This window comes from Ailuropoda melanoleuca, chromosome 12 (assembly GCF_002007445.2).
Source record: "Ailuropoda melanoleuca isolate Jingjing chromosome 12, ASM200744v2, whole genome shotgun sequence".
NCBI lineage: Eukaryota > Metazoa > Chordata > Mammalia > Carnivora > Ursidae > Ailuropoda > Ailuropoda melanoleuca.
Window position 1 is genome coordinate 23387104 of NC_048229.1, and position 20248 is coordinate 23407351.

Below are 20248 nucleotides of genomic sequence, written 5' to 3' on the forward strand. Positions count from 1 at the left end.
TCCACCCAGGCGTCCCCACAAGGTTCCCTTTCTGTGTTCCAGTTCTATCTTAGATTGCGTTTTTTTCCAGCTCGATAGGACAAAGCAGCCAGTGTATCCCCTTCCACGGGCGAACCATCCACACTCACGTCTGCTGCAAATGTGAATGCTGAAAGCCCCCCTCTCTTTGAACTGGGGGTTTCTATGTTCCACCTACTACCACCGATTCCCATCTGTGACCACAGCCAACCGAGCAGTGGGTGATCCAGCCCCCACACTCCACGTCAGCACCTGCTCTCTCCTACCGCCCCCGGGAACAACACTGCAGACTGGTTTCCCCTGGGGTAGCAGACTCTGAGATAGAATGTAATGAACAGAACTTTATGAAGGAGTTCTCTTGGTGTCTAGGCCTATGGAAGAATGGAGAAGGAATCAGGATTGGACAGAGGGAAATGTCTAGCTGTGATGAGGGTCCCCGAACAGCCTGGGGCACCCCACTGTGACCTGTAGAGCTAGTTTGTTCCCAAATTGGGACCAAGATGGCCAGGCCTTTGTCCCTCTGTGTCAACCAATCACTGGATGTGGGCACCCTGGCAAGGTGGTGACATCGGGCAAGGTGGCACTCTGTAACTAAGGCATCTCCGAAGGGGCAGACAGCTGAGGGCCGCCTGATGACTGCAGCCCTAGGACAGACAAGAAGTCGTCCTTCAGTGAAGGAGGATCTGGACAGCACATGACACTGTCCGCTGTAGACTCCCGGGCCAAGGTCATCCAGGACATATTTGGCAAGGTGGAGTCAGTCACTCATGACCACGTTCAGCACCACTGCTGCCTCTGGACGTAAAGCTCTCGTGCTCACCCCTGCAGTCGCTGGCCTAAGCTGTGGGCAGAGTCGACCCTGAGATGAGTGGGAAGTTCACTGGCATGGTGTTTCATGTCCCCACCCCCACTGTGTCTGGTGGATCTGATCTGCGGTCTAGAAAAATCTGTCCAATACAGCGACAGGAAGAATGAAATGAAGCAGGGGTCAGAGGAAGCCCTGGGCCACACGAAGAACCAGTCCCCCTCCTGCATTTTTTTTAAGATTTTATTTTTTTAAAGATTTTATTTATTTATCTGAGAGACAGAGCATAAGCAGGGGGAGGGGGAGGGGAGAGAGAGCAGCAGGCTCCCCGCTGAGCAGGGAGCCTGACACAGGGCTCGATCCTGGGACTCTGGGATCACGACCTGAGCCGAAGGCAGATGTTTAACCGACAGAGCCACCCAGGTGCCCCTTCAGATGTATTTTAGAGAGAGAGGGAGAGCGTGCACACGCCAGCGCGGGAGGGGCAGAGGGAGAGGGGAAGAATCCCAAGCAGACTCCACGCTCAGCTCGGAGCCCAAGGCGGGGCTCGATCCCACGACCCTGAGATCATGACCTGAGCTGAAACAGGAGTCAGACGCTTAACTGACCAAGCCACCCAGGCTCCCCCTCACTCCCCCTTTTTTAACATGTGCTCCTCCACCTTCAGGGCCGGCATTACCTTCAATACCACCGTGGCAAGCTCATGTCCTGGAATGACAATGAATTTGGCCACGAGAGCTGCACGGCAGACCTCATGGTCCACACAGCCTCCCAGAGGTTAAGAGCCCTGGCCCCTAACCCTGGCAACAAGCTTGCACCTTTATGGAGTCCCTGTTCCAACTCTGTCCCCAAGACACTGAGAATTTCCCATCGTCTGCACCAGGGGTTCAAAACTGGGAGTGTGTGTGTGGTTTTGCTCCCTGCAAGGGACGTTTGGTAACGTCTGGTGATAGTTTGGTTGTCCAGACGGGCTGGTGGGGGGTACGCACTGGCATTGAGCGGGCAGACTCTGACAAGGCTATCTAACATCCTACAGGGCACAGGATGGCTCCCACTGTCCCCCCAGAGAATGACCCAGCCCCAAGCGTGCTGAGACCGAGAAACTTCTATGCGGTTCACAGCCCAGGCCCCTGAGGAAGGGGAAGGCCTTGGGCTCCTGTCTTCTTATCCTCATCCATCATGCTGCCATGAAGTCCACGCCATGCACATCGGGGCAGGACTGGGAAGGAAGGGATGGGGAGGAAGGCTGAGAACACAAGGTTGAGCAGGAAGGCAACTCGGAAGAAACTGTGGGATGTGGTGGGCACTTTGTTTTTGCTCACAAGTCCTGCCGAAGCCCCTCACGTTTACACTTCGTTGGAAACCTGGGGGATATTTTGGCTGGAATGTTCCCTCAGGCTCATCTCATCCAACTCTCGTAATTCAGAGGCGAGAAAATGGCAGAGCAAACAGCCCAGAGGGGCCGGCTGGGAGCGGGGTGCCCCGCGCTAACCCCTCCTTCAGGTCCCGAGGAGGAACAGGCTTCCAGCAGCTCTGCGGAGTGGCTCTCCGTTAAGTGGCGCATCCGACCACAGGCCCCCCTGCGTGGCCGCCCGCTGACCATGGAGCTGCCCACCCGCCCCACAGCCCAGACTCCTGTCAACTACCCTGTCAACTGGTTTTCGAATTGGCAAACGCAAGTACATTCCAGGGAAACCAAAGAGCTGCCTGAGTCAGTCCTGCCTTCCTCCTTTCCTGAAGCCGCACCACACAGGCGGCACTCCCAGCCCCAGGACAGGAAGCAGCCGGCCTCCCCTCGGCCCGTGGCCCCCAGGCAGGCAGGTGTGTCCGGCAGCTGGGATCCTGGTGCCACCACCTGCCTGGACTTCTGGTTTACACTGACATGCACCCCGGGGTCTCTCAGCTCGTCTCCGTGGGAGCAGCGATGGACAGTGGGGTCTGCGCTTCTCAGACAGACTCCAAGCTCACCCTGGGAGTAGCCCAGGGGCTCCAGTGTAGTCTAGACTGACTGGGGAGGAGATGGACGACCCCCCACCCTGGGTCTCCCCGTGGCCCGGTTGTCACAGGCTCTTCCCCACAACACATCTTGCAGGAGTTCAGTCTCCAAACCCCCGAGACCGTGAAGAGGGCTGGGCTCCAACAATCCCCCAAATCTGCAGGAATGCAGATCAGCGGTCCCCTTCCTCTTTATAAAATCAGCCTCTGTGTGGATTGTCCTCAAAACCAGGATTCTTTAAAAGGAGTCACTTCTGGATGCTTAACAGCTTGATCAAGAAATTAATTGGGGGCCGGCGGAGTGAGACGGGGAGGACAGCACACGGAAGTAGGTATCTTTGTATGGAGCCTTTTTATTGAGATTTTATATACGCAACTTATCAACACAGGAAACCGGCCTTGCTGCTCCGAAGTAGCCATGAAAGATGGTGATACCAAGTGACAGCACGTGCCCCGCGCAGGGCGGGTGACCGCAGGCGCGGAACGGCGTCTCCCGTGGGCGAGGACTTCAAACGTGCACTAGTAAGTGTATACTGAGAGAGGGTTACACACCTCCACGGGCACAATCAACGTGAAGAGAGATCAAAACAAATGATAAGTTCATAGGTACAATATCTAGATTTACAAGGTCTAATTCACCGGCTTCACCTTGTAGAGCAACGCAAGAGAGAAAACGGCTTTCTTTCTTTAAGGGCGTGACACTCGGCCAAGAATATAGTGACTCTGTTGCCACGTTGCTGGCTACCCAGTGAGGAAGACAGGCAGGGAGAAACGTCAGCACGTGGGGAGGGACCCCCTCTCCCGGGGACCGGTCGTTCTGGTTCACAGAAATCCTTAAGGGTCCGTCCGCTCAAAAGTAAGACCTCTGGCAAAGTTTTAAGTACGTACGAGGGCATTTGGCTTTCTGACCCCATTTTCCAAACCCTTTTGAAACAGCGATGCGGTGGGCCGCGGGGAAGTCACGTTCCAAGGCGCTCCTCCCGGAAGCGGGGTTTTTAAACACAGCTGGCCGCCTGTAACCAGTGCTGAGGACCGACCTCCCGTGTAGTACTTGATAAATCCGGCGCCACGGCTGAATCTCGGGGCGGCGGCAAGACGGATTGCTTGGGGGATCTGGCACAAGCGGATAGGGAACGACCCTCGGTGGGCGGCTCTCGGCTCCCGGAGGAGAACGACCCGGGGGGACGTCTACCGGCTCCGCTGGCTTAGACGGTGCCACGGCTTTAAAACTGACATCAAGAGGGAATCCCCCCCGGAGTGTGTTACTGAGATTCTTTCATAATGCAGCCAGTCTGGAAGCAAGCGTTTGGGGGCACCTGTCAACCAGCAGGCGGCCTCCTGAAGAGGTAGATGAAAGTGGTATTTCATGGCAAGTGTGCTGTCCGATGTCACCTAGGAAGTGCACACGCCTCTCAGCACAGCCCAGAGGATAAGCTTTTGTTGCAAATGGTCCATGGGGGGGGGGACACGGGACATTCGCCGCACGTGGCTGTGTGCATTATTTCCACTTTATTTTACGAAACACAGACAGGGCTGCCGTTTCTTTAAATAACAAACTATACAAATAAAAAGGAGCGGAAAGAAGGAATGTTTCTAACGAAAACAAACATAAGGATTCAATAAATAATATAAAATGCTTTTGTGCTAAAATAGAACTCTGTTTTTTAATATATATCTATGTGTGTATGTAGTTCAGCAATCTTTGTTACTCAGAAAAAGCCAAATCTATTGTAATTAGTTAAAACATAGAAAAATACGATTTCACAATAGAACTTAAAAAATGGCCAGTGTTTAGCTTATAAACCACATATAATATATACATCATGGAATAGAATCATCTGAGACACAGGGAATTAAATTTCAAGTCCTTTTGTAATTATGAGTGCACGCTTAGAAATAGTTCTCCATTCCCTACCCTTACATGAAAGACACTGGATATTAGGACAAAATACAATTCGGAAGCAGAGTTACCAGTTTTCAGGGATGATTCTGAGACTGTGGTATTGGGGAGTTTACTGTAAGAATGGGAATTGCTGAAACTTTCAAAATGCAGTTTTTGTTCCTGTAGGGTTTTGATGAAACGCATGTACTGTTAACTCATTTTCTGCAGTGAGTGTGTGTGTGTGCGTGTGAGTGTGTGAGTGTGTGTGTGTGCTTCAATAAAGGTCATTTAACATTTGGGGTGCTGCACTTACCGACCAGTGCTCCCCCAGCCGTGTCAGTGACTGGCCGGGCATCGGGCACCTTGGGGAGAGGATCCCCGTCCCTCGGCTATAAGAGCAGGTCCGTTAGTCTTTGAGGGTGAAAGAAATCTCAAGCCCGTTACAACTTGAGGAAATCGTATTATTCCAGAGTTTGACTCTCATTACTTCAACAGGAAAAGAGCTCTTTTTTAAATGTGGCCTGGGTCAAAAGGAAAAAAAAATCATATTCGTATGAATTTAAGTAATTGATGAATTCAAACCTCTGGAGTCAACCTTTCCTCGGAGGGAAAAAAATTTCAAAAATTTAAACTCTTAAAGCTCACTCTGGAAGTGGGCACGGCTTACACTGCAAGCCGGGTACCCTTATCGTGGGGAGCCTTACTGCCGTTGCAGTGGACGTGTGACAAAGGTCTGTGGCTGGCCACGGGGCCCTGTGGGCGGCCACCCAGCCCCCACGCCTGGCCTTCCCGGTGGCTGCGAGGTGCGCACTGACGGGGGGCTAGCTCTGGGAGGGTGCAGGAGGGCGTGCAGGGCCCTGATGGAAAGCCAATGGCCTCTTCATAAGTCCAGCGGCTCCATAATCGAAAATAAAGTGACCAGGTCTCACAATCATTACTATTCAACCGCCTGTTGTAAGGAGCAAAGAATCGGCCAACTTTAAAACTCAGTCATTTCCCTGGTATAAAGGGAGTGATTTTTTTACCTGCAAGTTAAGGCCTTCCTTCCTTTCCCCATTTCTACCACTCTTCTTGTCTGAGTGACACCCGCTCCACCTGCCCTACAGCCCACGGCCCCCCAGCCACCGCCTGTCACAGACTCCAATGAAGCCCACCTCCTCTCCGGCACAAAGTTGTCAGTCCTCAGGGGTGCAGGGGAGGTAATTCATCAGGCGTCTCCGAACGATCCAGAAACACCTCCCTGAATGACATTACTGAGAAGAAAAAAATCACGTACGATTAAGTCCTACAAAGTCAGTCTTCTCCTAACACCAGCACATTTCAAAGTACCTTTCATAGATTTACATCCTGCGAAAAAGGGTCTGACTTTGAGACTCTGGCTTTCTTCTTAATGTGAAAAATCAATTCCATCGAAAAGTCACACGCTCTACTAAATTGGCCCAACTACAAATGCCGAGCGAAATTTCTCAAACCGTCAAAGACCACACTTTGATCTTTTTCATGGAGTTAAAGCTCTCTGTCAATGGGTAAAGGACATTTTGTAATGGCCAGTGAGGGCCTTAAAACAATTGTTTCTGGTATCCATATGGCGTATTTCAAATCGCACGTCAAGCTAGATCAGCTTCAAACAGATGATTGCGTGTTGCTGTTGCGGGCTCTCCTAAGCGGGATGCTTGCTTTCCTCCACACATGGCCCCTCTTTTTCCACACAAGGTTTGACACTGTGGCGTCCATGAATTGGTCAATCTGAGGCATGAGTAGCGAAATACTTGCATTAGCAGCGAAACAGCTAACTTTGAGAAGTTTTGCTGACAAATCATACTTAAACACGACGCGGAAGGGGAAAGCACGACTCCCAATGCCATGAAGGGGCAAATGCAATGGAGAGGATATGTTCGCTCAGAAAAATAACCTTGGATTCACGAAAGTTTTTAATACCTTCCATATACGTTGTAGAGCAGCTTAAAGTCATCTTTATTTTTAGACTTTGCTTTATTAATTCCCTTGATTTATGAAGTCAAGACATTATAACTTTATACAAAATAGTATCAACTTTATCTTCTCTGAGAAAACGGGTGCTGAAGTTTGTCCTTTTTCATGGTCGGAGCATGGAAGGGTCAACCATCTAGGAATGAGGTAACACTCTCAAAACCTTCTGAGACAGATCTCTAGAGCACTGGCCTTCTCTGGCCACACAGGCACAAGGTGCTGGCACAGAAGGGGCCAGAAGCGTCTTCCGTGGGGCAGCGGGCACGCTGGCTCTATCAGACGGCTTCGGGGACAAGTGCGGGTACCAGACTTGCCGGACGGGACCCCAGCACTTGAAATTAGGCTTGATTTTCCAATTCACGCTTCCTTTCTAAAGGACAGACTGACCTCCTGCTCTACTCCAGAACAAAGATGGTGTTTTTCAAAGAGCTGCAGGTCGGCGTGCTAATGCCCTGGGTGGGCAGACCCTGAAGGAGTCCGTGTCCTTCTCAACAGGAGGGCCTTGGCTCTGCCCGCAAGAGGCTCGGGGCGCAGAAATTCCCAACCTATCAATGCTGAGCGATGGGAGCCTGCGATGGGGCTGAGGACAGCTGGACAGTTGTCATTAAGCAAGGCCACGAGGCACGCAACCTTTATGAGGAACAACTACTTTTCTGTTGCTCGTGGTTTCTTAAAAAACCGGAATGTGAACACCATTCTTCCCTTTTAAGCCAGGGGAAGAGGCATGTGCGGAGTGCCTCTGTTCTCCTGTACGGGGAAGAGCAGAGGAGGACGTGCGTGTTGACTTAAACCCCAACTGGGAGTTGAGACGGATAGTGCCCCTCCAGATTTCTAGTCCAAAGTGACCCCTGTGAAATAAAAAACTCTCAGTAATTGTCTTCCAAACTCTCAAAATACAACTTCGTTAAGAAGTACTTACTTTCCCAACAAACCCAGGGCACAGAGATCCGGAACCACTAAAAACATCGAGGGCAGGACGCAGATAAGGGTGATGTTATTTATACTGTCAGTCGTTAACTTAGAAACATACAAGATTGCACTAAGAATAAGACAAATACGTGGACTTTAAAAATTATTGTTATTATTTTCAGTCTGATGACAGAGAGGACTTCACTTCACTGGGAAACACACTGGTTCTTATAGCCCAGCATTTATTTGGGCCGTGAAAAGGGCACAGAACCACCTGTGGGGGGAGGAGAAGATGCCCCGGGATTAGGCGACCGGCCTTTCCGCCCCACTGCTGTCACGGCATGGGACGACCCACCTGGGGCCAAGTACCACCACTAATGACAGGCGAAGGATAACACGAAACTCAACATACAGGGTTAACTCATTTCAACACATTCATTCTTCAGCATTCTTCTGTCAATAAAATTCATTTTAAATTATATTACAACGTGAAACAGAGCAATTCTTTCCTTCCTCTACACATCCATTACAGATATGTGTCCCGGGGGCAGGCAGAAGGAACCAGGATGACCGTGTCCCGTAACTGCTAATTGTTGGAGCCCAAGACAGACTCACCCCCAAGCGTCGTGCGCACCCGGACACATGAAAGTGTGATTTGTTTATCTGAAGATTTTTGAAAATCACTGTTGCCCTGAAGTTAAAACCCCACTGCCTGTCCTTCGGAATCCCTGTAAGCGTCCAACGGTCCACTGTTGAACACCGTCGGTGATGAGCGACTCCCAAGTCCTTGGAGGGCACGCTCCCTCTGTTCCCTGTCGAAGGCAGGCAGGTACCTGGTGGTACCCAAGGCAGGTACCCAAGGGCAACCTTCTCAGAAAACATCTTCAGCTCGCGACACGGGCCATCAAGAAGTCGGTGCTGAAGTGCACGGAGGACATGCACGCTGGCCTCCGGTCCCCCAGGAGCGCGGAGCGGACACGCGTGAGCCCAGCAGAGAACACGGGGTGGCGCTCGGGCCATCTGGCACCTGCCGCCACAGAGGGCTGCACTGCATCGTGGCAAGTCTAAGATGTGTCTGCTATCAGACATACAGACTGAAGTGATAAGGAGGAATCATCTCAGGCTCTAGGCTCACGTCGACCCAAACAGGTGTGTAGGAAAGGGAAAGAACTTCCGCTTGCTTCCTCAGTAGTTTCGAGCGTGGACAGAGGTCATGTGCAGGAGGCGCTCGGGAGGGGGGGGAGGCCGGCCCAGGGCCCGACCACGGTCACAGCTCCTGTCAGGAGCACCTCGGCGTCCTGGGTCCTCCCAACCGTGAAGGGCCCCAGGGACAAGTGGACCGAACCTCTGACCCCCAGACTTCTCCAAAAGGCTCCAGCTCCAGAGCTGAAAACCCCCAGTACGGGCTTCCTTGAGGCCCCGTCTCCCCAGGACCCTCCTGGCCCAGGCGTCAGAGGCCGTTGCTGTTCCTGTGACAGAGGGGAGGCTTGGAGAGCTCCACCATGCTGGACCGGGACTTGTTGAGGAACTTGGGGGCGCGGCGCAGCAGTCGCTGAGCCTCCGTGAATGTCTCGGTCAGCTCCTTCTTCCACTGCGCGAACTCGGGGTCGCTCTACATGGACACACAAAGGGACAAGTCGCAACCTCTGGAAACGGCAACGCCCCACGGCTGCCGCGCACCTGCGGCCTCCTGTGTGGGTAGGGCCAGGCAGGCAAGCCCTTCAGGGGACCCCCTGCGCTCCACCCGGAGAAGCACTGCCCGCGATCCGTTCAGAGACTGCCTCCGATTTCTGATTTCTAGAACAGCTCAAGTCCACACAGGGATGCCTGGGGAGCGGTTCGGACCGACGAACAGGCACCTCACGTGTGCCGTGGAGGGACGATGTTACTAAGCACACATCTCGGCTATGTCTCTCTAAACACGCTCTTGTGCACGCACACGCTCGTGCACATTCACACACACCCCCGCCCCCCACCCACGTGTACACACACATCCTATACATACACACCCTTGCACAACCCCACCCACATGCACATACGCACCCCCCGCACCCCCCCACGCCTACCTATACCCTACCCCACCCACACGGGCACATCCACACACACCCACACCCCCTACACACGTAACCCCCATGCACACCCACCCACACCCACACACATTTAACCCCCATGCACGCCCACTCCACCCACTCCCCCCACCCACATCCTATACACACACACCCCAGTGCCCCACAGGAATTAAATTTGGGCTATAATAGAACTTTGGAGAGAGAAAGATGCCATCTCCCCTGAAAGAAGTCACTTTGGTATCTTGTGTTTAAACATCCAAGCCCCAACCTCGAACATGATGGAACATAAGAACTGGGAGATTCGCTAACAGGTCCCCACTGAACGCTGGACAAAGTTTCCAGATGGGCAATCGGGTTATTCCATGTACTTCCTCTTCCGCCATTTCCTGCCATTCCCTTCTGGAACAGGAACTACGGATTTGCCGAGACCCTTGTACCCTGGGGCTGTCCCACTCAGTAAGTGGCACAGCACGGGTTCAAGAACCTGTCCCACACCGAGGCGGCCGCCTTCACGGGACAGGTACACAGCTGCTCTGACTTGCGCTTAGGGGAGAAAGTTATTTAAAAACCCAAAAAACTTACCTCACATTGCAAGACAAATTGCTTCCCTCCTTTTATCCTCAACAAAATGCACTTTCTGTCTTTAATCTGAGTTTCTTCCACAGACAGAATCTGTTCCATTGTCAGTAAATTTTGCTAGCCATAAAAAAAAAAGATAAATTACTTCACATTATTTCCCAATTTCTTAAGTTAAGTTAATAAGTAATACGGAAGGGGCGCCTGGGTGGCACAGCGGTTAAGCATCTGCCTTCGGCTCAGGGCGTGATCCCGGCGTTACGGGATCGAGCCCCACATCAGGCTCCTCTGCTATGAGCCTGCTTCTTCCTCTCCCACTCCCCCTGCTTGTGTTCCCTCTCTCGCTGGCTGTCTCTATCTCTGTCAAATAAATAAATAAAATCTTTAAAAAAAAATAATACGGAAAACTATCAGCTTAGAAAAAGTAAAAAAAAAAAAATCAGCCTTCTCCTTTCTTTGATGATATTTTAGAAGTGAGGGGGAATGGCTACGAAGGGACACGCACAAAATTCAAATGATGACATCTCGAAGGAAAGGGGAAAGGACAGAATGTCTCTGTAAGACAACAGCACAGCTGTTCCCTCAACACAGAACTGATTTGTGAATGGCCGTGACTCGCACGTGTCCTTTCTGTGTCGCACGCTCCTCTGAATTCTACGGACCGAGGTGTGAGGAAACAGCGCAGTGCTCTATGACTTACATGAGCAAACGGGGTGTGGCTGAGATCCTGACACGGCAGCTCGGTAAAGGCCTGGAAATGCTGGCTTGTGAGCTAATGATATTTCGAAAATATCAAAGGATGCTATAAATACAGGCGACATCCTTAAAAGATGGTCACGCCAGGTCTAGAACATGACTGCTTACGGCGAATGCCATAGTGGCGTGAGTACCTTACCATTTTATGTTTTTTCGGATAAATACTCCAGGACTCCTAAATGAACGACACCACCATCATAAATGCTCACGGTTTCTGTTTCCTGATTTATATGCACTAATCCAGCCATCCATCTACATTAGGCAGCTCTCGAATAGAACACCGAACGCTGACTTTTAAAACCAAGCTAACTTACTGCATCCCATGTTGAAAAAAAGGAAGATTTTCTTTTTTAAGTTTTCAAATATCCTGAAAAGTGCGATAATTTCCTTTCAACGCGCACGATGGTCACTGTCCCGTAGACAGTAGACTACAGTTGGCCCTGGGACAACACGGGTTTGAACTGTGGGGGTCCACTTCCACAGGGATTTTTTTTTCCCCGGTAACACAGTACAGTTCTGTGAATGTATTTTCTCTTCCTTGTGATTTTCTTAATTAACATTTTCTTTTCTCTAGCTGACTCTATTGTAAGAATACAGTATATAAGTCATGTCACATGCAAAGCTGTGTTAACCCACTGTTTACGTTATCAGCCAGCCTTCTGGTCAACCCAGGCTATCAGTAGTTAAGTTTTGGGGGGAGTCAAAAGTTACACATGGGTTTTTGACTGCATGAGGGGCCAACACCCCTGACCCCTGTGTTGCTTAAGGGCCAACTATAAATGCATAATATGCGCAGGGACACTTATTATCTGGAAATATCATATATTCTATAATAATATATAATGAATTATAATTGGGGTGCTGAGTTCATATATTTATAAAATATGATATATATTATATATTGCATAGTATATAATACTTACTAGCACCCGAGTTACAACCCAGGACCTCCAAAGAGACTTATCAACAGCAATTCGGAGCCTAGATGTACTAGTCTGAGGAAATGACTCCCATGGCACTAGCAATGGTGAGAAGTCTTGTTTATCTGAAAGGGATGTGCTGTGCAGTGGCAATCACTCATAATTAAACAGCAACTTTACCAATGGGGATTATTATTTTTATTTTTTTCAAGGATTTTATTTACTTTTTTGAGAGAGAGAGAGAGCATGCAAGTGGGGGAAGGAGCAGAGGGCACAGGAGAGGGACAAGCGATTCCACACTGAGCGTGGAGCCCGACATGGGGCTCGATCCCACAACCCTGAGATCATGACCCCAAGCTGAAACCAAGAGTTGGATGCTTAACAGACTGAGCCACCCAGGCGCCCCTTTACCAAGGGTATTAAAACACACGTTCCAGAGTCAAACAAACAAGATTAGAGCTCACTAGTTTCTATACTTCTCACCACCAGACAACTGATGGGCAGTATCCTGACACATTCAAGACATCAACTATGTTTTTGACATTTGGAACCACTGCCCTGCTTCCTTGGCCCCAGAGGACTAGCCATTCCCACCCCAAGAGCAGAGGCATGCCCTCTACTTGGGTCACCACCTCTGGACAAGCCCTCCGCTCCCCACACAGTAGGTGCTTAATAAATGCTGCCTGTCTTGCTTAGAGGGACAGTGCAGACTAGAAATTTCTTCTCATCTTGTTCACAGACATTCGCTCTCGAGAAAGGACTTGAGGAGGCAGTGGTATCTTCCTGCCTGTGGTATGGAAGTCACTTTCACTTTTCCAACAAAACAGAGACCAAAGGGAGTGTGGTTTGGCGACCTCCGCTCTGCACCCAGCATCGCGGCTTACATCACTTAGCTCATTTCATGTGAGCCTGACGAGGTGGGGGGGGGCCACGTGAAGGGGAGACTGAGCACAGGCAGACCCACAACTGTCTGGCCGTGTCGTGGACGCCAGACCTTCTTCTCTGAGCCCTGGATTCAAGCGCCTCTACAGGTCTGACTCCAAAGTCCTGGATTTTTTTTTTTTTAAATCTCTTTTGATCTCCCCGACTACCCTTCAACCTTCTTCAAACCTGTTTTGACCTCACGTTCTATTTTCAGATGTTACAAAATCCTTCTTTGACTCTAAGTTTAAAAGTTAGAGTTTGAACACCAAAATCTCACTGGCACAAGTTGAAATAGATAGTCAGAGCTTAGTGGGGTATTTTAGAAGACGTGCCAGCCACCCGAAAGAGCCACGTGACACTGAGGACGCTGCAGGTCTGTGCTGGGAAGGCCGCTTCAGACTTACCCGGGACTCTCCCTCTCCTCTCCATTCAAGTCTATTTGGAAAGAGGTAAAAATACCGACGCTGCCACTGAGTCAGAAACGGGTTCCCCAGCTTCTGCATGTACCCGTGCATGATACAGTCCTTTCCCAGAGCGTAATCTGAGCAACATAAAATAACCACAGATTAAATGGGCTCGGGCCCAGATGGTCTCTGTGCTTCTCAGAAACAGACAAAAAAAGAATGACACGCTTTTTGGAAAAACCAAGTTTCTACGAATGGAGCACGTTATGCAAACCATTACCTCAAGTTCTGAGACCCAGGTGAGCTGGGGATCGGAAGAACAGATCTCTGCTAACATACTGAACGGCCGTTTCTCAATATTTGGCCACATTCGTGATGGTCCCTTCTGGCTCAGAGAGGGCAGGGGTGTGTTCCCAAACTATATTTTCATTATGCGTAATAACAGGAATTGGAGAATACAGAGTAATTCAATTCATGCTATGCCCAGAGTACCTTTGCCTTTATGTGGGACTGGCGTTCTCCCCTCAATCCCATAAGTAATCGTACAGGGCTTACCAAGCAGCAGAGGTAACAAACACAAGGCTGAAAACTGCTTATTCCTTAAGGCTCTATTCATCCCTCAAATACATGGCGACTTAGACAGACTGAGCTAAACTGTACTCATGCTGAGTCCCGATCATATTATTAGAGTGAAGTCTGTTTTTTTGTTTTTTTTTTTAAGGTTAATTTTAAGTGGCTGGCTCTGCTTTCTTTAAAGGCTTTGGAGACCATGCTAAAAATCATTCTTTCACTCCTCCCCTCATTCATTCAACAGCTATGAAGGGCGCGCCCGGTGCTGGGCAGGTTCTGGGCGCTCTAGATTCAGCAGTGCCACCGGACGAGAGACAGAACCCCTGCCCTCAGAGAGCTAACATTCTACTAGGAGACCCAGACAGCAAACAGAGAGGAGGGAAAAGAACCACGGAGGGAGGGGACAGGTGATCGGGTGGGCTCCCCGGAGTTGTCGTTTTAATGCAGAAGTGTTTACACGGCTTAAGTACACGGAGGGTAGACGCCTTGCAGGTTTACCTCAGAGACCTACGCCTGGACCGTACTGTTCTGTAAGGTGACTCCCCAGATCTTCAACAAGAGCCCGGGATGCCCAAATCAATCACTGACATACGAAGCCATATTCCTTAATTTGCCAGGTGCTCTAACTGCGGCTCTAATTAAAAGGATACACTTCGGTAAGGTCACGAAGGTTTACCTAATTTTTTCTAGGTCCAATTTGTCAAGATTCTAGCGACATCACGGCCCTCCCTGGAGCAAATGACCATTGACGTGCTTTCCCTTGAAAAATTTGCTACGGCCAACAGTCCAGAGTGATGTCAATGGATGGGCTGTCTAAGGAACAACTTAGACATGGAGCCCCTCTCCCAGCAGAAGGGAGGTGAGCACGGTTACCGGGCCGCGCTGTTCCCCTGGGGCACTCAGGCAGCTTAAACGTAAGGATGGATTCCTCCATCCGGGCTCGGGCACACATCTCTGAGCAGGTGATAAACGCTGCTGGGAACTGATCCACACGACCGACCAGCCTGTATCAAGCTGCCCCACATTCAAGTAACTTGTTAACACAAGGGGATGGTTCCCGGTTGGTCGCTCTTATTACATAACGCTAACCTCAGGAAAGTCTATGCCTAGAAGTAAAGCGGATGATATCATCATCATCAACCACAGTACATTTAAATATCCAGGATTCATTAAAATCTTAGGAAAATCGAGAGCGACAACATTTGGTGAACCAAGAATGGCCGACTGGTTTAACACCCGATGTTATGCACTCCACTTTGGAAATCCCAACAGGGCACTCAAATATTTTAAGTAAAAATGTGGTTTGGCAACTCTTTGGTGCTGTTTGTAAAATAAATGTCATTATATCCATTTATAGTTCCGGACAAGGGACCCGCATGCTAAGTTCCTAACCAGAGCCAACCACTACATACTTTGCGGGGCCCGGTGAAAAATGAAAATGCAGGCCCCTTGTTCAAACATGATTAAGAATGTCAAGGCGGTGACAGCAGGGCGTTCAGCCCAATGGGGTACCCTATGAGGTGGCCCAGGTCACACACCCATGAAGCCGGGCCTGCTCCTGGCACGGTAATACTCAGTCATCAAGGAAGACACTTGCCAACTTGTTCTAGACGTTCCAAGATCAGAGGACACACTGACACCCTACTACTGACCACCTTAATTTATATGTTGACTGAAGACTCGGAAATATTACAGTCAGCTTTTCCAAGCCACAGACCACTATTTATGGCGTACCCCCTACCACCCCTGGAAAGTACTTTACGACCCAAATACTCTTCCGGCTTGACAAGACGTTTTAAAAAATACATCGCGTTGAAAATATTTTGAGACACGCTGGCTATTTTACCTTCTTCGTGTCCAAGTTGCTTATTTTTAGCTCTCTTTCTGGCCTCGATTTTATCCGTGTCTGCGTTTACTGCTTCGTAAACTGTTCCGGCTACTTCCTGCTGCCAGCGCTCGGAGATCACCAAGGGGAAGTTCTTGTAGAGATCTTGGTCGCAATCAAGAAGCTGATTATTTTAAGAGATCAAGACAGTTATGATTTAACATACTTAGCAAGGCAACAGATTCAGAAGTACCCTAACTGTACGTGGGGAGATCACTGGGTGACGGCCTGGTCGTTGGCATAAATGTCTGCTCCTGATAACCAAGGAGCCCCACCAACGTGCTAACTGACAGCACCTCACGTTCAGTCCCGCGTCAGGGGAGATTCAGCCCATTCTCTCATACCATCTCTTACGCCATCTTCGTTACGTATCTGCCAATGAAGAACTTACACGTACGGGGCTTTACTTAGAGTATAAAAAGATCCGACAACAAAAGTCAGTGTCGATGATGGCAAGGAGACTCTATTTGCAAAAGTAGGAAATTATATCCCGTACTTTTAAAAACAATGAAAAGGGAGAAGGTGGGAGGGTTTTCTCACCACCCTCGATTCATCTGAAAACTGAGATGAGCAGAAGGGAGAGGAGGCTGAATTTTCCATTCATTCCATGAACCTTCCAACCTTCCACGAACCCAGGGTAACGGTGCGATCTGATGGGCAACCACGGAGCCCGGGAGACGGGGAGGTTAGGAAACTTCACCTTTAAGAGGCACTGGAATAAAAATTACACTTAATGATAGCATTTCTCTTCCACACTATTACTCAAAACCCTCCATTCTTCCCCCTGAGCTTAAGAGGCCACACTCTGAAAATGAGCAAAGAAAATGATTTTATGCCTTTGAGCTCCAGTTCTGTGGCAGAAAGGTGAGTGATCTCACCGAAAGAGAAGAACACATCTGTCATTCCAAAGCACAGATCTCTTTAGAAACTCGATTCACTTGCTCCTTTGCCTGAGAGATAAGTATTGGATAGATATTATAACAGGCAAGTTATTTACAAGAAAAAGAGCAAGAAGAGGGACTTGCCCCCAAGACTTCAGCAAATCGATGAAACACGGAGGGCTCTCCACCTGCCCTTCATGACCTGTTACGATCAGGTGTTGATTTTAGGATCACTTTGATTCACAGAGCCTCCCTTTCCTCTTCTGGCTTCCTTCAGAAGCCCAGGCTGAGCTCAGAGCTGAAGTCCTCCGTGGCTCAGAGCATGAATGCTGGAGGCGCGTGCCCAGCCACGTGTGTGTGTGTGTGTGTGTGTGTGTGTGTGTGTGTGTGTGTGGTGGGTGCTGGTGAAGCAGGCCAGGGGGCGCCCTGTGATCAGGGCCACTGGGACAGATTCTGAAGTGTTCGCCATAAGTAAAAACAGACTCCTTTCCAAAGCATTGCTCAGAAAGGGCCAACTCTGCTTTGTATACAAACCGTCCTACTTTCTAGAATTTCAGAGACTCTTGACTTTTTAGGACTTAGCGTAAGTTGGTAAAAATGAATAAAACAAACAAACAAAAATGAATAAAACAAAGAAGAAAATTTGTACTTAACTGAGGTGAGCTTTTTTTTTTGTTTTGTTATTATTTTCTAAAGAATAGTGTATTATTTGAGCTGCTTTTTTCAAGATAAAGAATACAGGGTTTCTTAAGCTCAGACCCTCTAGCTGGACTAGGCTGTGCCGGGGTCCTCACTTCCTGCTGGACCCCTGGCCACACGCCCCCTCTTGCTCTGAGCGCGCTCACCCTCAGCTCTCGGTCACGAAGAACAAAAACCACGTTGACAGAACCTCCCAGCTTAAGCATGGACTACGTGCCAGGAGGCTTCAAGCGGCTCTCTCTTCTACCCCAGAGAAATGTGGGAGTCAAAACCAGTCACAGGTGACAAAACCAAGGCACGAGAAGTTACCTGAAGTCACTCAGTAAGTAAGGGCAGATTTGAGCCCAGCCTGTCTGACTCCAGAGCCTTGATTATGGTTTACAAAATTTAAAGTAACCAGAAATCTCTTTTTAACATCAAAAATGTCTGTGGGCTCCCACATCACAGCCGTTTTATTTTTAGCACCCTATCGTGGACAGCAGTGCCTCTGATGACAAAATTCTATTGTGACAACAGTAATCCTTTTAAGTGACTTTGTAAATGATCTTTCCCCAGAGCACGGCTGGACGGCGGTACTTACACGCCTAATGCGTGCTGTCTGTCCGGGCTGCAGACCACGCCTGGTGGCGCGCACGTTGGGGTGCTGGGCACGCTGCGGTCCCCTGGGCGAGCCACTGCACCAGACCAGAGAAGTGGCCTTGGCCCTCTCCACTTCCCCTTCGCCTCAGCTTCCCCTCCTAGGAAGCTGGTCCTGGAAGCACCCGGATAGCCCCTCCTTCCTGACACCGCCAGTTCCAAGCAGCTGCCAGTCCCGGGTCCCAAAGCACCTGGCCTCCTCGTGGCATCTCTGCAGCTTCCCCCCTTCCCAGCTGCTCACCCACCACTTCTGTCCCCAGGCCCCGTCGGTTCCAGTTCTGTGTGTCCCTAGCTACAGTCCTCACAGGTGTGTGCGCTGACAGGGCTGCAGCCTTCTGGAGGGGGAGCTGCTTGGTAGGAAAAGTGAGGGGGGGGCTTATACAATCGGGGTATAACGAGGCAGCTGAGAAAAGATGGGGAGGTCCTGGGGGACGCTGAGAAGGTGGGGGCAGATGTGAGCCTGACATGTATTGACACACTCTGACTTAGCAGCCTGAGGACGACGATTTGCCCTCATGACTCACCGTCTGTAATTATGCCTTGTCTACCGGGAAACATAATAATATGAACAAAAGTTTGAAAAACACAGAGGATTATATAAAAAAAAACTAAACCCCACAGAGATTATTTTACTTTTGATTGACAAATGCAAAATGATTCACGCTGTTGGCTGTTTTCATCCTAACACAGAGAGATCTGAATACTTAAAAGGATTGAGACGGCTGGCTCTTCGGCACAAGGCAAAGTCTGTTTGCTGTCACACAGTTGTTTTTCTCTGCTTCATATACGTTCCAGTTCTATTTCAATCGCAGATATATCCAAATCCGTAAGAAACTGACCACTTACCAGTTTGTCAAACATAAAACGATTAGTCCACAGAAAGCTTTCATCGTTTCTCATTTAGGTCCTTGAATTCTACATTCTTCAAACGTGTAGGTGTTCACTGGTAAGTTACAATCCACAAGCAGGCCAATGCTAAGATAATCACTCAGTTTGACTGCCAGTAAGAAATCCGCCCACCCTCCAAAACACCTGCAGGCGAACATCATACGTGTACCTTGATGCCTTTGGTATCCTCTTCATCAAATGAGCCAATGTCAAAGGCGTCGGCAGCATTGACTTCTCCCCGGGGAGGAATCAAGGGTGGAGGGTACTGGAAGATCCAAAGACGCATGGTTCAGTTATCGGATCACCTTACGGCCCATCCCAACCTATCACTGTATAGTGAGGACACGGCGAGCACCAGCGTGCTGCACTGAGCATTCCGTCGAGCCCCTACACATCACAGTACATCTTTCACAGGTGAGCTGTGCACGGAACAGCCCTAAAAGAACACCCCAGCTTTTAGAGACACTCAAGGGGAAAAATGATTCACGTCCAAGGTCTTAAAGGATCAGTGAATACATAATGACAGCTCAAGACTGCACATCCCGCCACCTCAGCTTCAGGAACACACTGCGCGTCAGACAACGCCGCGCCGCATCGCACTTGCTAGGGCCTTAACGTGTGGCGAGGCCGGCGGGAGCGCTCTGTGCCCACAGAGGCGCCGGGCCGACGCCAGCGGAGCCATGGCCTGCGCTCTCCTTCAGCAGACCATCATCATCCCTTGACAGCTGGAGATGGTGCAAAAACGAATCCAAAGCGGATCGACGTTTTTATTTATTTACTTATATTTTTTTAAAGATTTTATTTATTTGTTTGACGGAGAGAGAGAGACAACCAGCGAGAGAGGGAACACAAGCAGGAGGAGTGGGAGAGGAAGAAGCAGGCTCCCAGCGGAGGAGCCCGATGTGGGGCTCGATCCCAGGACTCTGGGATCACACCCTGAGCTGAAGGCAGACGCTTAAGGACTGAGCCACCCAGGCACCCCAGGGATCGATGCAATTTAAAAAAACTTTAATTTGGGGGTGTTTTCTTGTACCAAAGGGAATATAAAAAAAATATCTTAAAATAAGGCAAGGGGTTCTGTTGATATCCAATCGTACTGATCCTTAAGTTGTGTGGTGCCAGGCTAGAAAGTATACGTAGACTTGTGACCCACGTTTCTTGTGCATTTCTATAGAGGTCTTTATGAAAATACAGTCACTGATTGAGATAGGAAGTCAAAAAGATGAGTGAAAGCTAAAAACATCTCAGTTATGTGGACGTTTGAATTAGGTAACAACTCCGTTTCAATATTTATTAATATATACCGCAGATATTTTGAAAACTTTTAAACTGGGGAAACAGAAGTTGGCCAGTAATGGCTGCCCATGGGTAGAAGAGAAAGAAGGTCTCGCCTCAAAGTCAGGGGAGCCTGGGGGCGGGGCCTGGGCCGGGGGCGGGGCCTG

The 20248-nt window shown here is 49.6% G+C and overlaps 1 protein-coding gene across 4 annotated transcripts in view; it reads right to left on the reverse strand.

Annotated features, from left to right (window-relative positions):
* Positions 1 to 3147: 3147 nt before the first annotated feature.
* Positions 3148 to 20248, reverse strand: part of GRK3 (G protein-coupled receptor kinase 3) — a 127867-nt gene continuing 110766 nt past the window's right edge. For all 4 annotated transcript variants that reach the window (XM_034638668.1, XM_034638666.1, XM_034638667.1 and 1 more), the window contains 5 exons: positions 18976 to 19071; positions 15664 to 15826; positions 13248 to 13384; positions 10250 to 10363; positions 3148 to 9210 (listed from right to left, as the gene is read on the reverse strand). In XM_034638668.1, coding sequence (XP_034494559.1) covers positions 9049 to 9210; positions 10250 to 10363; positions 13248 to 13384; positions 15664 to 15826; positions 18976 to 19071 — 672 coding nt within the window. In that variant the 3' untranslated portion in view covers positions 3148 to 9048. The remainder of the gene's footprint in view (positions 9211 to 10249; positions 10364 to 13247; positions 13385 to 15663; positions 15827 to 18975; positions 19072 to 20248) is intronic.